The following is a 16,881-nucleotide window of genomic DNA, read 5'->3' on the forward strand; positions in this document are numbered from 1 at the left end:
TCAGATTTGTATCTATGGAGCCTGAAGTATTTCTAAACCCTGCCACATTTCCTCCATCTTTGAAGTACGCCAAATATTTCAAAAGTTTTTACAGCTTTTTCTTCTATTTGATGAAGATGAGATTAAGATGAAGATGAATAGGTTTTTTTTTTTTGCTGTACAAGAGAATGAACAATAAATCCGTGCCGCAAACAGTGAAGCTCTGTTTTGTGAGTTTAGATCTTTCTGCAAAAAGAATTAGAAACATTTCAAATGCATGGGAACGATTATAGAGTTCTGTTATCACAGGACCAGAGAATTGAATCGATCCAGAATTTTATAATTTCGACTGCGCCCTTTGACCAAGCGCCCACTTACACATGAATCCTGAATAGAAAACCGATAATTCTATTTTTCTTTCCTCTCCTCCTGTCTCACGCAGGCCAATCCAGTCTAAATCCGCTGATAAATCAATGTTCAGTTGTATGGCATGATTTATAAGAGGAGCAAAACGGGTCTTAGTACAGGGGCACAGCAGCTGAAAAAACAAATCTGAAGCGTACTGTTTCTGCACCTCCCCATAGTTGGCCCGTGTGGCATGGCCGCCGAATGCGTCGCTATTTCCATGGCGAATCGTGCTAGGCTGCTGGAGCTCTGCGATCTGGTATGCCACTCACTAGATAGTCCTGTTAGTCTAGGGGGAATTTAAGGTCTGTTGCTTATAATGAAGACCTTTTGGTCTTTTTGTCAACAGATTTTCTTTTTCTGTTTTTTTTTAAGACAGCGATCACCTCGCTTTTCCTTAAACCAGATCAAATAAATTGCTTAGTCTGAAGACAGGACACTAAAGGGCACACAATGAAGCTTTGCTGTGGACACCAGATGGGGAAGACACTGGAATTTATGGTTGGTTTAAAGTAGATGTTGTCGTGCTATTAAACCTGGTTCTCAATACAGGAGTTGAATACGCATTTCCAGACAACATCATTCAAATTCAATGACATTGTTGAGTTGGATTGTTCTAAAGCGCAGACGTGCCAACATTTACCATTTAGCTCTAATTCAGCAAAAACTGTTTTTGTTCACTTGCTTCTACTTTATGGGAAACACCCAAAAAAAATATGTACAGTACTGTGCAAAAGGCTTAAGCCACCCATCATTTCTTCATCTTAAATTAAATTGCATGACGTAAAATAAATTATGGTAATGAGATTTTTTTTTTCATTGCAAAAAAAAGGCTGCTTTTTTTGGATCTCAAAACTTTGTCTTAAAAAAAAGAAAAAAAGCAATTGCTGTGTGGCTCAAAGATCGAGCCAATAGGTGCAGATAAAATCATTACCATCCTTAATGAAACTGCTGCGTGCCACAATTTAGAAATTGGTTGTTTATGCAACAAACTGAGCAGCAACCTCATTTCCCTTCTCGTCTGTTCCAACTAGCGTCACCATTAATATACTAATCCCCGGCCTGATCATCTGTCATCATCTGCACCTGTTTCTCACTGGTCCATGCCTTAAGTTGTTTTTATCATTAGGTTGAATGATTAATAGGTCACTATGTGTCATAAAAAAAACATTCTAATGAAACTGCTCAGGTACAAGGACTACACTAAAAAGGAGAGCACAAGGAAGCATGGAGAACTGTTCCTCAAGACTACATTAAATATACAAGAATGAATGATTGGCGTCAAGACTTTTGCACAGTATTGTATATTTTCTTACTGTTTTTGCAAAAAAGTGGTCAGATAAGATATGCAAGTACTTACTTAAGGCTTGAAGCCAACCCTATATACTGTACCAGTCAAAGTTTTGGACACATCATCTGCATTATAGAACGGTACTGAAGACATTAAAACTATGGAGTAACACATATGAACTTACTGTATATGGTTGAGTTAAGAGAAACAACAGTCCATCATGAAGGTCAGTTTGTCTGGAAAACTGCACAAACTTTAGGTCTTCAATGTGGTCGCCAAAAAGACATCAAACTTTACGATGAAGCTAGTAAGGAATGTTCCAGGACCAGAAGACCAGAAGACCAAGACGAACCTCTGCTGGAGAGAAGGACTTCATTTGGAACTGCCAGCCTGAGAAATGACAAATGAACCGATCCTCAGACAAGAACCTATTGTACATGAATGAATGCTTCAAAGGGTTCACAAGTTGTAGACACATTTAAACATCTCAACTGAACATCTCATATTTTGGATGCAAGTTCCACAATGTTGAAAATGGTATGAAGAAAGAAAGAATTAGAAGGTCTCTCCAAATTTGTAACTGGTGCTGTTGCTGGTTGGTGTTAGTCTTTCGGCTGTTCCTGTCGAGGGGTCGCCACAGCGGGCCATACAATCCGCACACAACTTGGCTGATGTCCTTCCTGACGCAACCCTTCAATTTTATCCGGGCTTGGGACCCGTATGGTGTCCATTGGCCGGGGTCTGGACATTGGTTGGGAATTGAACACAGGCCTTTCACATGGCAGGCGAGAAAGGGCCTAGTACTGTTTGTGAATTCGTGTGTCTCTTGAGCCACTTGTTTTATTTAAAAAAAAAAAGAAAATTAAAGAAGCATTGTATTATTAATAGTGGTCAGACATGGCTATTTTCTTTCTTGGAGTACATCATTGGAAAAAATAGCTGCCTCATTCCCCAACAATAAATGAGGGTTTTGTGGTAGCGTTCTTCTTCTTCTTTATTGATTTTTTTCTTCATATCTGCTAGAACGTTCCCATTAGCATTACTGACACTTTTAAAAAGTGTACATTATGTGCTACAAATATTTTGTGCCCACCTGTTGATGGTGGAGTGGCCAGTTCATTGTGCGCTTATTAAAGGACACGGTGTCTATTAGGTGCAGGGTCAAAAGCCAGAAATCGCATGAGTACACAGCATTTACAACCGAAATAAACACTGAGAGTAAACTACACTCGCCTCTCTTGAGACCTAGAAATATTTCCTCGGTTGCGCCTCAGATGATGTGAGTTTTAAAGACTTCAAAACAGCCTGAATCTGAAAACATGGTGTCTTGCGGCATCTGCGTTTTAATGGCGCAATACAAAATATTTCAGAGAGAGAGAGAAAGAAAGAAGAAAAAAACCACTACAACTTGCTGACCTTCTGACGATCTCAGGCGTCGTGTGACGGGTATGCAGCTACAATATTAGGTGTAAATAAGCATTTCTCTGCATATCGTACTGTGTATGACTGTGTATGTGTCAAATAAAATTTGAATTTAAAATGAAATCATTAAGTACTTGGTAATTTTACTACTCTTTGGTGGTGGAGGAATATTTCTTGGATGCTGCGAATTCTGACAGCATGCGTGAGTCCGTTTTGTTTTCGCGAAGCTCAGGGACATCTGTTCAGTCACATGCAGTGTGCAAAAAAAAATAATTTAATTTGCTGGTCAAGCTGGTTCCGAACATGCCGGCTTGGGTGATTAATACAATATGTAATGACTCCAAAATACTAGAACAGAAAAGAACTTGGTAAGACTTGTATTTTCCAAAAAAGCTTTCTCACTCATCCACACATACATAATTATGATCACATCTTGGACGTAAGATCTGTTGTGGCTTATTTGGGATATAAAAAATAAGCATTAAATCAAAGAGAACAGAACAGCCAGAAGTAAACCTATCAATTCTTTTTTATTAGAGGATTTTTTAGGTGGCACAGGGGTGTAGTGGTTGGCAATGTGGCCTCGCACCTCCAAGAGTTTTATTTATTCCTGTGTGAATGGAGTTTGCATGTTCTTACTGTGCTTCGGGGGTTTCCTTTGGGTATTCCGGTTTCCTCCCACAGTCCAAAAACATGCAGATTAGATAAATAGGTGTTAATAGGTGTGTGTGTGTGTGTGTGGCTGCAATGGATTGGTATCCAGAGTGTACCCTGCCTCTCCTGGGATAGGCTCCAGGCCCCAAACAACCCTCTATACAGGACAAAGCGGTGTGAGAGAGTGAGTGAGTGTATGTGTGAGCCCTATCAGGATAAGCAGCATAGAAGATGAATAAAGTTTTTTTTTTTAATGCCATTAGTTATGGTCTGTGTCTGTGAGTATTACAAGGCTATTTTCATATTAGTCACTGCAATAAGCTTTGTCCATTGTAGTTAAAATATTAAATATGGATCCTCTCAAGTTTGTACACATCATAAAACACTGATGAAATGTACCATTAATTTAATATTTATTATCTATTCGTCCATTATCTATACCACGCATCCTACATGCACATTTGGTACACCTAACATTCACACACACATTCACACACAGCTTGACAATTCTGACAATTTGGAATCAACGTGGACTGCATGTCTTTTTATGGTGAGAGGAAACCCATCAAGCATGAACAGAATGTGCACCCGCCACACACACAGGATCAGTGGTGAGATTCAAGCTCCCATCCCTGGAGATGCAAGGAGACAGCGCTAACCACTAACTTAACCATCATGCTTTGTTGGTTGTTGTTTATTGCATTTTACTGTTTCTCGTTAATGTGGTTTGATGACGAAAACAGCATTAAATTTGTTCCACAAAAGCCCAAGCAGTAGACCTGAACAAGCTCATAGCAGTGTAAAATACAAGTACATAAAATCTAACATAAAATTCAGTTATCATTTGGATTTTAAAGTATAACTTGAAAGGAGTAGATTTTGCTGAAAAACAGTGTCTTGATTGTGGATGTGTAATACATGATCCAGGTTGATGCCAAACGGTGGGTTAGTGGTTAGCACCGTCACCATGCACGTTCGATTTCCTGCCTCGGGTCTGTGTGCATGGTGTTTGCATGTTCTCACCGTGCTTGGTGGGTTTCAAGACATGCAAAGCGTGTGTATGTGTATCCGTATGTGTTTCTGCAATGGATTGGCACCCCATCTAGGGTGTACCCTGCCCCGTGTCCTAAGTTTCCTGAGATAGGCTCAAGCCACCCTCGACCCTGTATACAAAATAAAGCGGTATGGACGATGAGTGAGTGAGTATATTTGTTAATTTTTTACAATGCAATCTTGCCTTTCCAGGTTCCAGGGTCTGTGTGCATGCAGTTTGCATGTTCTCCCCGGGCTTAGTGGGTTTCCTCTGGGTACTCCGGTTTCCTCCCGCAGTCCTAAGATATACTGTACAGTTTAGGTTAATTGCCGTTTCCAAATTGCTTGTAGTATGTGAACGAGTGTGTGTATGTGTGTACCCCACGATGGATCGCATTAGGTCCGCCATCTAAGTACTTAGTTACTTAGTTATTTAAAAAAAAATGTAATCTGTTATTCAGACAATTTATGTAATCCGTGAGCCAGACAGCAGTCATTCCCAATACATAAGTGTGTGTGAAAGTCGTCCTACAAGCCCCGCCTCCAATATCCCGCCCCCCTCTGTTATTCCTGCTGTTATATCTATCTCACCTATGCATTTTGGAAAGTTGGAAACCTATTCACAGCGCCAAAACTCACGGTGAATCATGATGAACCGTACTTACGGCCACCGCTCGAAACAGCGTAAGTGAGATAGGGGTATTAGTAGTTAACAGATTATGGGCCAAACTTCACTAAGTGATGATGGTGGAATAGTTATAAAGGTCCTGACTAAAACAACATGCGTGAGGAATCACAAAGGAATTTTTATTTTCTGCAACGGAAAAGTACTCGAACTAGTTACTTTTATCAGAAAGTAACACTGTAATGTAACTGATTACTTTTTGAAGACAGTAATTTTGTAATGTCATAAGTTACTTTAAAAGTAACGTCCCAACACTGTTAACTAGTTACTCGTACCAAACGAACTCCTCGTCACTCTTCCACTTCAGGATTGATTTTACACCCTGGTTTCTGTTTGAGTTTTCGTTCATTCAGCTGGCACAACTGGCTCCTTTTCTGCTACGCAGCAGTAGCCAGACTTCTATCAGCAATCTCCTCTAATCTGCATTAGGCAACCCGAGGTGTATGACTGACTTCATGTCCGAGAAATGTCAGTCTGTCGATTTGTCCTCCTCTCACATTCCAAAAACGCACCTGAAATTAGCTTCAAGTAAACATTCTGTGGATTTTATTTGGACAGATGTGCCTTGCACCATCATTAACACTTATCAAAACCAGCTGTGTATGGGGGGGCGAGCAGTGAGATGGGGAGGTGGACTAGTGTGTTTTGGAGGTGTATTAGCAGCTCCAGATGTGGCTATTTTGAAGGCCGCTAATGTAGTGACAGGGCTGGGAGTGTGTAAGGGCATCACCCCACCTGAGATATGCTACTGTGGTAAATCAAATCCATGTGAGTGCATTTCTTACTTCAATGCAGCTCTTACAGTATGAATGTATGTTTGTTATTATTTTTGGTTATATATTAATTTTTAAATGTAATATGTAATTTTTCTTTAATAAAGGCAGTTGTATTTAATGAGATTTTATTGCACAGGACATTTCAAATTGGTCAAAAAGGTTTTTTTTAATAACGTGTTTGAACAATCGAGACCAGTGATAGAAAAATGAACTTTTAGGATAATGAACTTTTGAAAGATGGCTAACTTTAATAGGTTTCATGTGTGGACTGGAGCTGCCCACACCTTGTGCTTTTTACAACAAGATTCTGTTTAAGTGCAATGAGGCCAGATGAAAAGAGATTTCATCGAACCTTGAAAGAAAATTTTTTAGAGAGGGTCACTGGAAGGGGTTATAAAAGCTTTTGTAAGAAAATCTGGCATCCATGAGTTTTCAAGACCAAAGAACCGTCTTGTGAGTGACAACAGCTACATGTATGTACATAAACAACATTTCTTCAATCAATTTCTTTTTTTAATGATTGAAATCATTATAATAAGAGTTTAAGTCTTTACATGATCTGATTAGATGTGTGTTTATATGCTCAAAGCATTTAATCAGAATGAAACTTTGCAGTCGTCCTGGGAGCTGTGAAGTATTTAATCCACCGAAATACTGAAATACAGTATAATGGAAGCTGTTACAGTATATAAAGGGCAGTTCTGGCCACTTGGGGTACATTATGACTCCACAAGACCTCTGCGTGTGGAATTTGTCAACAGATACTTCGGTAAATCGGACTTGTTTATCAGGTGTATCCCATGGGTGATTGATCAGATTGGGACCTGGGGAGTTTGGAGGGCGGGTGAACGGCCTTGGGCTCTTTGCCTGCCATGCCCCTGGTGGAGCGAGCTGTGGAGTATTGTGGTTTTTTGTTTGTTTTGTTTTTTATCATTGTCAGCATTGACTTTTTGGCTGATTTTTATTGCATTGGTTTTTCTGTGTGATCGGCCAGGACATGGATGAGACTTGGGTACCCATGATGTTGTAACCCGTTTACTGTTACATAATTGATAATCACTGTTAATGTGCTAATATGTTACAGCTGTTTTTGTATACAGTATTGTAATATATTGCTTTCTTTACAGGGATGAAAATATACTTCTCTAATGTTATTCATTTATCTCGCTCACTCATTCATCATCTATATCGCTTTATCCTGTATACAGGGTCGCGGGGGGCCTGAAGCTTATCCCAGTAGACCCAGGGCACGAGGTGAGGTACACTCTGTGCGGCCAATCCATCGCAGGGCACACACACACACACCAAACACATACTACAAGCAATTTGGGAACGCCAATTAGCCTAATATGCATGTCTTCGGACTGGAAGGAAACTGGAGTACCCAGAGGAAACCCACCAAGTGCAGGGATAACATGCAAACTTCATGCACACAGAGACGGGAATCGAACCCACATACTGGAAGTGCAGGGCGACAGTGCTAACCACCAAGCCACCATGCTTCCTGTTATTTATTTATTTATTTATAAGGTATTCCCTAAAATACTGTAGTGAAAGTTCTGGGCATGGTCATACATACATGATAGTAAAAATTAGACATGGCCATGTCACTGTACTTCCCTGACATACAGTGGTTAACATATACAATGCTAGGTGTCACATACAATATTAAAACACACATGTCTTAGCATTGAAATACTAGGTTCGTGAAGTACAAAGCTCTAAAATGTATTAGCAATTTATCTGTTTATATTGATTTTTCTGTATTCTGTACAGTTTTGGAAAAAAAGTGGTTAAAGTTTCTTTGATCCTTTGAGGAAAATCTAAAACGTTGTGTTTCCTTATAGCAAAGGAGAACCATTAATGCTTAGAGATTTAAGGACGATCCAAAGAACGGTTGAAGAGTTATTTTTCAAGTGTGGAACTAATTTTCATACTGATGTCACTGATGTAAAAAAAAAAAGCTTTAGCTATTTTTTTTTTACGTCTATCAGTGTGTGTACGTATATGCTAGCTGGCAGACAGTTGTAGAATTGTGTTAGCGATGTTGTCAGGAGCTGCAGCTCGGCTCATGCTTATTTCAGCTGTGGGCAGTTTAAGTGCTAGCTTCTCTTAAGGGTAGCTTTAAATGGCTAGTTCTCTGTTAAAAATATCAAACTATGCAGAAAATGTTTTTTTTTTTCTTTGGCAGAGTCATCCACTCATTTGACATGTATGTTTTTGCTGCTCTGAATTATATTGTTGCCACATTTTTCCACCCTCAACCTGTGTCCTCCCCTTCAATCTCTAATTATGCCTTAGCTTTGCCACATGTCTAACCTAATTGTGAATATTCTTTCTCCCTAATCATCTGATTGAAATTTGTAGCTAACTCAATTTTATCTTGGGTATCTTTTTTTCCTTTATGTTATTTTTTTGGCTTTGAGAATGGTGGGTAGTGTTCCTATAGCACAGTTTAAGGGTTCAGGCTTCAATCTTAAATATTGCAGGGGATACGGTGCCATGTGATTGACTGGCTTTTTATGCAGGGTGGGTCCTATAACAAATGTTATAAAATGAGCGAATGAATAAACAAATAACGGAACAAGTGAGACTGGCATCTCCTTCCTTGTACCCAGAGTTTCTGGCTTAGTCTCCGGATCCACCAGTGATCCTGACCAGGGAGAGTTGAGCAGTTTTCGACTGATGAATGAATGCATTGTCTTCGCACTGACTTATGACTCACCTATAACGTCATTCTCACATTAGCTGTGATTAGCATTGCACACGCCGCAATATTTGCTTGACCTAGCTCGGAGAAGCAGCATCTCCAAACTCCACTCCAATTTGAAGCAATCATAGAGAGCTGTTTTTGCATCATTTCCTTCCAGTCAGATGTGATGACTTAATTATTTTGGAGTAAACCAGCAAAAAAATTATAAAAAATAGACAGCGTCCAGGATATTATTTCACCTCGTAGGGCATGTAGCGTGTCTCGGTGGAAATGAAGGCTCAACAGTCATTAAGATCATTTCACAGTGCAGAGGAAGTTTGATTGTCTCCACTTTATTTCCCAGTGGCCAGATGTTGGCAAAACTAGAGGTGGTGTAGCTTTACATGAGATCTGATCTAGCTTTGCTTTTACTATAAACCAATGGCAGAATAGTCTTGCATTGTGAACTTGGCTATGGTTTCATGTCAGCTATACTGTACATATATATGTCATGGATAGTGCAATATTTTGTGTTCTGTTTTATTCTAATATTAGTTAAAATTATTGAACATTTTATGGGCGCAAGTACGGATATAATCTCACATGTGCTGTTATAACCTTCAGGCTTTTGGATAGGCTTTTACTTAGTTCAGGCACTAATAGTGAACGAGACGGCCCAGGATGCAGTCGGTGTTACAATTCATCATCCATAAAGATGTTCAGTGAAGGTGATTTTAAGGCTCTGTGCAGACCACTCATACGCTTCCTCTCCAGCTTTGGCAAATCATGCCTTTTTTGCTTTCTCCAAAGGAGTTTGTTATGAACTTAGCATAGAAAGGGAAGGCAAATTTCTACTACTACTGCATACAAAGACTATACAGTTGTACTTCCAACTTTTTGCCAACAGATTGTGGAAGGCCCACATTTGTTTGAGGGTCAGGTCCAACTTTTTGCTGTATACTGTATGATTGCTGTGGCTTAGTGGTTAACTCTGTCCTTGTACCGCCAGTGTCCGTGTTCGATTCTCACCTCAGGAGTTTGCATATTCTCCCCGTGTTTGGTGGGTTTCCACCAGGTACTCCGGTTTCCTCCACCAGTCTAAATGCATATTAGACTCATTAGCCCGTAGTGTGTGAATGAGCATGTGAGTGTGTGTAAATGTGTGCCCTGCGGTGGATTGATAACCCAGTCCAGGGTGTACCATGACTCGTGCCCTAAGTCTCCTGGGATGGACTCCAGGCTCCTCACAACCCTGAATACAGGATGAAGCAGTATAGATGATGAGTGAGTGAGCGAGTGTGTGACCGGATAGCTTCACTGCAACCAGATTGAACTCGTCTAGAACACTATGCAGAAAGATACATGATCATCTGGTCCAAGTTCAAGTCTCACATCCAGCTAGAATATTTTCAGAGCACAAAAAGTTAATCATTTGGCACTCATTAAATGTGTCCACACGAACACCAAAATGTTGTCTTAAAAATAAAGAATGATTAAGAGAGTGAGGAAATGCATAGCTGTCTTGGGGTTAGATCACTGCAGGACCAACGACTTCCAAACTCTGGAGCGCAGAGTTCAGGCATTTTGTCTGTGATCTAAGACTCCAAATAGTTTGGGTCATGTAACTTGATACTGTTCCAAAACTTAGACATAAATCATCAACAGAACAATATTTTGTTTTGTTTTGTTTTTTTTGTCAAAGGAATGGCTGAGTCAATATCCTGATTGCAATCCCAGTCAAATGGTCTGAATGCTGGTTTGATCCAAAGCACGCCTAATAGGACACATGCAGCAAACTGAACCAGTTTTGACTGGAGGAATGGGAAAACAACGACTCAACACATTCCAGCAGATCAACAGCTACTGAAAGCATGTGGTTAATTTTAGTGCCAATAAAGTAGGTCCCATACATTTACAGTATTTATTAAATCGCTGACAGTGGTTTCATGAATAGTTGAGCATGTAATTTGTAAAATGAAACTGCCTTACTTTTTCCTTCTTTTTTTCTTTATTTTTAAATTATTGGATGACATTCATGCAACAAATGCAGAAATCCTCCCATCATCTCACATCTGTATGACTAGCGATATAACTCTTGATCTGGTTGGTGCACGAGTAAGTGGGCCGTCTGGCTGGTGCCTGGGGATACTATCTAAACACCCTTTGTTTGTGTAATTAAGCAAAAAACCACCAGCCACGTTCCAGTACTACTCTATTCTCGATTCAAGATCATGCCAGTCAAGGACAGAGCGCTGAGAAGAATTATGGCTTAAAATGTAAAGCGAGAGATCTTTCGTTCGTGTAATCCTACTACTTACACCACCAAGAATTAGCCCCTCAATAGAAAACTGGCTATTTAATACACTTTTTTATATATTTTTGCCTTTTTCCCCAAGTTCCTCCTGTACCACAGTGCAAACAGAGAAACCTCCAGTGGGCACTTGAGTTCGACCACAGAAAAAGCTTGCATTACATGCAGTTAAACCAAGGTCAGTAGTGGCTAACTAATAGTCTGTCATTTGACCAGCGCACAACAAGCAGCCAGAGCCACATTCGGGCAAGCTCCCTATTCAGGGTCCACCTAATCGCAGCGGACTGTTGTTCTGCAGGATCTTGCGGTGAAGGGATCCGCCTCTGTGTCGCACAGCAATTCAGCGTGGCTTTATTTTATTGAGTTTGGCACCCAAAGCCATCATTATGAAATGAATGTTTAAATTCAGTGGACGGTGCACGATGGAGGTCATTTTCACATATAATAATGCCTTGCTTTTCATTCTCATCTCTTAATTTGAATTTGGTGGTTACCATTGTGACTTCAGAAATACAGCTGTTTTCGAAGCAGAAGAAGAAAACGCTTGCTGATAGACGCTGACTTACTGTAGGTGCTCCAGTCACAGACCACACAGCATGTGAGATCTTTTGTACACTTTTCTGGCTACAGGCTAAAGAATTTTAAACGTGTAATCTGATTGGCTCTCTGAAAGAAACGTTTAAATAATGTGTCACGATAAGCTTTTGGAGCAAGATATACTCATTGGATTGAAATCATTTTTAATGATTCATTCATTTATTTTCTATAACACTTATCCTGTGCAGGGTCACAGGGGGCTGGTGCCTATCCAGCAGGACAAGCTGATAATCTATTTCAGGGCACACACACACACACACACACACACACAATTTGCCTAATCTGCATAGGCGCTTTCCAAACAGCCTGAAGTACACTACACAGGGTGGTCAGCCATGTTAAGTGCGATTCCAAACTGTAGGGAGGGAAAATGTTCAGTTTAAAGGGAACTGCGAACGTTATAGGAAACGAGTGAACAACAGATCTTCACATCACCAGAAAAGGAAATGAAAAAGTTATCATCAGTCATTGCGTCTCGCTGGAGCATAAAAAGAATGGAGCTCGAAAAAGGATTTATATATTTATTTTCATTATTATTGAGGACGACATCATATTAATAGGACACAGGATTAATTTGGGGGTAGGAAATCTTTAGTGTTATATAGGCTAGTAATCTTTAAAACAAAATCTCGGTACATCTTGAATCAATTATTATTAATCAATAATTTATTTACAGGTTATACATGTATATTCAATTGTAGATGTTTTATAAAGGTATTAGTTTTTGTTTCAATTCAATATTTAATGTCCGTAGTGTGAAATTTTCAAAGCAGCAGTGACAGGTTTTCGAGGCGCTTATATTACCGTGGTAACGCATGAAGGAAGTGACGTCTGCGCTGGTGACTTCGCGGGGTGTTCTGAATGGTGGAGTTATGTCGGGGGATGCTTCCTTTACCGACATTCCCTGCAAACGTAGAAGGGAGCACGCTAGGCTCCCTAGGTGGAAAATCGAACCCTCGACCCTGGAGGCGCCAGGCCGGAGAGTGCTAACCACTACGCCACCGTGCTGCCTCATATTTAAAATATGGCCGTTATTATTTTTGGAGCAGTTAATGATGAGTAAATAATATACTGCATGCTCAGTCAAGTCATGTGCAAGTGCTCAGTCATGTCATTCCAAGTTCTGTATAAAAAGGCAGCTCTTGTCTGATTAGTACTGGAGATTAATATAAGATCTAGTGAACACTAGAAGCCTGACCTGTGGGACTACCTGATTAATAAAACCCAGCGCTGATAGATGGTAATCAAAGCCGATGCCAGAAAGACTCTATATTTAAGCGCAAGTGTGAAACCTTTGTATAACAAATGAGTAATGGAAACTTGGTGAGCACAATAACGTTCTGTTTCGCATATCTGTTTGACACAAATAAAAGCCTGGCTTTGGCTAAAAGTGCAGCTCAACATTGTTCATAGTCTGTGGACCAAACAACTTTCAGACCTGATGGATGAAAAGCAGGATCACACAAGGATGCAATTACTGTGCTGTTTTGACGTAAAAAGTATTCTTCATGTTATTAAAAAAACTACACGCGAAACAATGTGACATGGTGAAGACGAATGTTAGGAAATGAAATTGCATCATTCTAAATGGTGATGTCACTTGTTCATCCTTTGTTTCGCAGATCCACATATCAAAGTCAGTGGGAAAAGGGATGACGTGAAAGAAGCTAAGGAGAAGATCATGTCTGTCCTCGATACTAAGGTGAGCCCTTCTTAAGGTACAGTAGAACAGCAGGGGAGACTGTGATCATCTAAATCATGATTAAATAAATCATAGACTAAAGTAAGATTGTTTAACATACCAACATAACGGTTTTTGTTCATATTTATTACCTAAATTAACAAACCCAAATTCATAACCCTTTGAAAATTAGAGATCTAATATAATAATGTCTATTTCACTGACATCAAGTGATTTTAAGTGCAATAATGAACCCTGTTAGATTTAATTATGATTTTAATATTAAGCAAAATAATGTGACTATTAAATTGAATTAGTTATCACGACATGAATCTCATGGCAATACTGAGCTTTTAATAATGTCATTGATCTATTTTCATTTTTCTGGGACAGAATAACTGTACAACATACATCTTTAATAAAAGAAAACACAGAGAATTTGAAGCAGATGTTTTAATTTATTTTGGGTTTACTGACATCAGCACATGGTCAAAATTATACATATAACCATTTAGATTTTTAAGTAATTGATTCTGAATGTTCCCAAATTCCTTTCAGCGTCCTGTTAGTGATCATGATTGACTACAATGGCTAAACTGAACTGAGCAACAGGTAGCTTCTTTGTGCCAACATAAAAAAGCTAGATTTGCTAGGTTTTGGATTGACAGCAGAGTTGGAAAGTCCAAGGAGACCAGTGAGATCTGAGAAAGAGGATGGTAGATTTACACACAATGAATCTCACCTTGGTGTGTGAATCTAAGTGGTTAGCATGTTCGCCTTGCATCTCCAGGTTCTAGGTTTGATTCCTGTGTCAGGTCTGCGTGCATGGACTTTGCATGTTCTCCCCGTGCTTGTTGGGTTTCCTACAGAATCTCTGGTTTCCTCCCATAGTCCAAAAGTTTGCAGATTAGGATATTTGGTGTTTTAAAATTGCCCATAATGGGTGAATATTGACCAGAGGTCTTACCACGTTTGTACAAATGGGAATAAATACAATGGTCGCCATTGGCCTCCACAGTCTCTAGTTGGACTCCAGAGATTCCTGGATGGATGGAATCTCTTTTGGACCTGTTTCCAAACAACCTTAGAATCCAAAATCACTTCAACAGTAATATGTAAGTTATTGGGATGTGTAGGCACTTTGCAGAGGTCTGGAAAATTAGAAAAAAATAGTTCTGATGGTCAGGAACAACGCAGGAACCATGAGTGCACTGGCCTACCATGAACATAAAGCTGCTAGAACATACAGTAAATGTCATTATAGTCAGGTAAAGTTTTACATCACCATGGCCAGCAAGGCTGCCATCAAAGAAAGGATCCCCTGCTCCATATATATAACGCTTTTATTCTTGCTGAAAGTTTGGAACTGACCACATATACAAAACAAAAAGCCTTCTGGTTGAAAGTTTTGACCAAAGGTATGTTTGGATGAGTATGTTTGGTAAGGCATCCAACCCCAAGGACACTGGAGCAATGTTAAGCATGTTGGTGGTAGCATCCCGCTGTGGGGCTGTTTCCTGCCAGTGGAACTATTGCATTGCACAAAGTGAAAAGAAGAATGAATAAGGACTGGCTCAGAAAAATTTCCCCAAACTCAAGTCAACTCTGATTGTGGAATGAAGGAAGCAGGTTAATTTAAAATGTTTTAACCTTTTGAAAAAATGTACGAACCATGTTTCAAAAGTCAGTGAACACTACCAGTTCTGCCATAAGGAGTGCTCAAATATCCAGCCAAAATTCTGCCAGATGCTTGTTGATGGCTACCAAAAGCTTCTGCTAAAAGGGAAATTGCAAAGGGACATTCAACCAAATATTAGGTGTGCTTTATGTATAATACTAACCATGTGTTGATTTCAGAAAGCCCCAAAATGAATCAAATCCTATGCATAAAATTCTTTTTTTTTTCTATTAAAATATATTTTATACAATTATACGCTGGGATAAGTGCATGATTGTAGCAGGGGATTATACAGAGAAATAAAGGTAGTTTTTACCCTTATAACTGTTATTTTGCCTAATCACAGGTCCCAGTTTGACTTGAATAGCCTTTGTGTACATTACATTAACATTTAGGCATTTGGCAGACTTACAAAAGTGCTTTGAAGTTTTTATCACGAGATATATATCCTAAGATAACATCATTAGATATGGCATGTGTTATGACATCACTTATGAATTATCGTATTTCACAGTGTTGATTTTTTTTTATTATTCTACCATAGCACTGTGGGGTTCCTGAATGAATACTGTAGCTGTTGAATAATATTTTATAGCAAAAATTAGCTTAACGATCAGGGTAGACGTCTGAGCAGTGTGTGAAAGTCCATAGGTTTTCCAGCACGAGTTAATTTCTCTTATCACTTCCAGTATAGTAACAGGCATTTCTCTCCCAGTCTCATTTTTTTCTCTTGAAGTTAATGAGACAAAACCATGCAGCTTGCCATATTACAGAGATATCAGAAAGGAAAAACTCCTCCGTCCTAAAACCTTCAGCATTTCCTTACCATAACATGTAACTATTAACAGGTTTTTGTAGGGATGGGAATAACCACGATGCCTTGGTGGCGGTTTGATTTGTATTGCGAATCTATACGTACAATATGGCACTGTCGTCTTGCACCCCCAGTGCCTGGGGTTGATTCCCGGCCAGGTTCGATTCCTCCCTCAGTGTGCATGGGGTTTGCATGTTTTCCCCGTGCTTGGTGGGTTTCCTCCCACAGTCCAAAGACAAGCTAATTGATGTTCCCCAAATTGCCTGTATGAAATCTATGCCTGTGTGAATGAGGATGTGAGTGTGTGTATGCGTGTGTGCCCTGCGATGGATTGGCACCCTGTATGCAGGATTTTTGGAAGATGTGAGGTACTCAGCCATACATTTTATCGAAATTATTTAATGTCCAGTTGTAGTTTAAAAACATGTCCTCTACGCTGCAGAAACTTTAGCACATAGACTGCGACTTTGTTGTTCAGAGTCCCCTGCTGGTCCACACATAGTTCAGAGGTCTCTTTTAGCCAGTGACCCTGTACTCAGCAGTCACGTTCGGATTCCACTGGCCGATGGAACAGAGATAGACGTCATTCATTGGTTAGATAATAACTCACAGAGGGAGGCCTGAGCTCCTCTGTGATAACAGCATCTGCAAAGCATTCCATCGCTACAGGAGGGCAACCTTTGTGCTGGGAAGGCCAGGACCGCTAAACTGGGTTATAATCTTGTTATATCTATACCCCCTCCCTTATGTTTTATTGGTTACAATCTAGGATGAGATTCAGGTGCTACAATGTTCACTAGATAGCCCTTTATCTGACTGGAATCTGACCCTAGATCATCAGGGGAAAACTGTCCAGCCAAACTC

The 16,881-nt window shown here is 39.8% G+C and overlaps 1 protein-coding gene across 1 annotated transcript in view; it reads left to right on the forward strand.

The window, feature by feature from the left end:
• LOC128541463 (protein bicaudal C homolog 1-like) overlaps positions 1–16,881 on the forward strand; it is an 81,901-nt gene that overhangs the window by 37,325 nt on the left and 27,695 nt on the right. Inside the window, exon 4 of the mRNA XM_053511890.1 lies at positions 13,467–13,546. Within this exon, the coding sequence (XP_053367865.1) occupies positions 13,467–13,546 (80 nt within the window). The remainder of the gene's footprint in view (positions 1–13,466; positions 13,547–16,881) is intronic.

Source organism: Clarias gariepinus, chromosome 14 (genome assembly GCF_024256425.1).
Source record: "Clarias gariepinus isolate MV-2021 ecotype Netherlands chromosome 14, CGAR_prim_01v2, whole genome shotgun sequence".
Lineage (NCBI taxonomy): Eukaryota > Metazoa > Chordata > Actinopteri > Siluriformes > Clariidae > Clarias > Clarias gariepinus.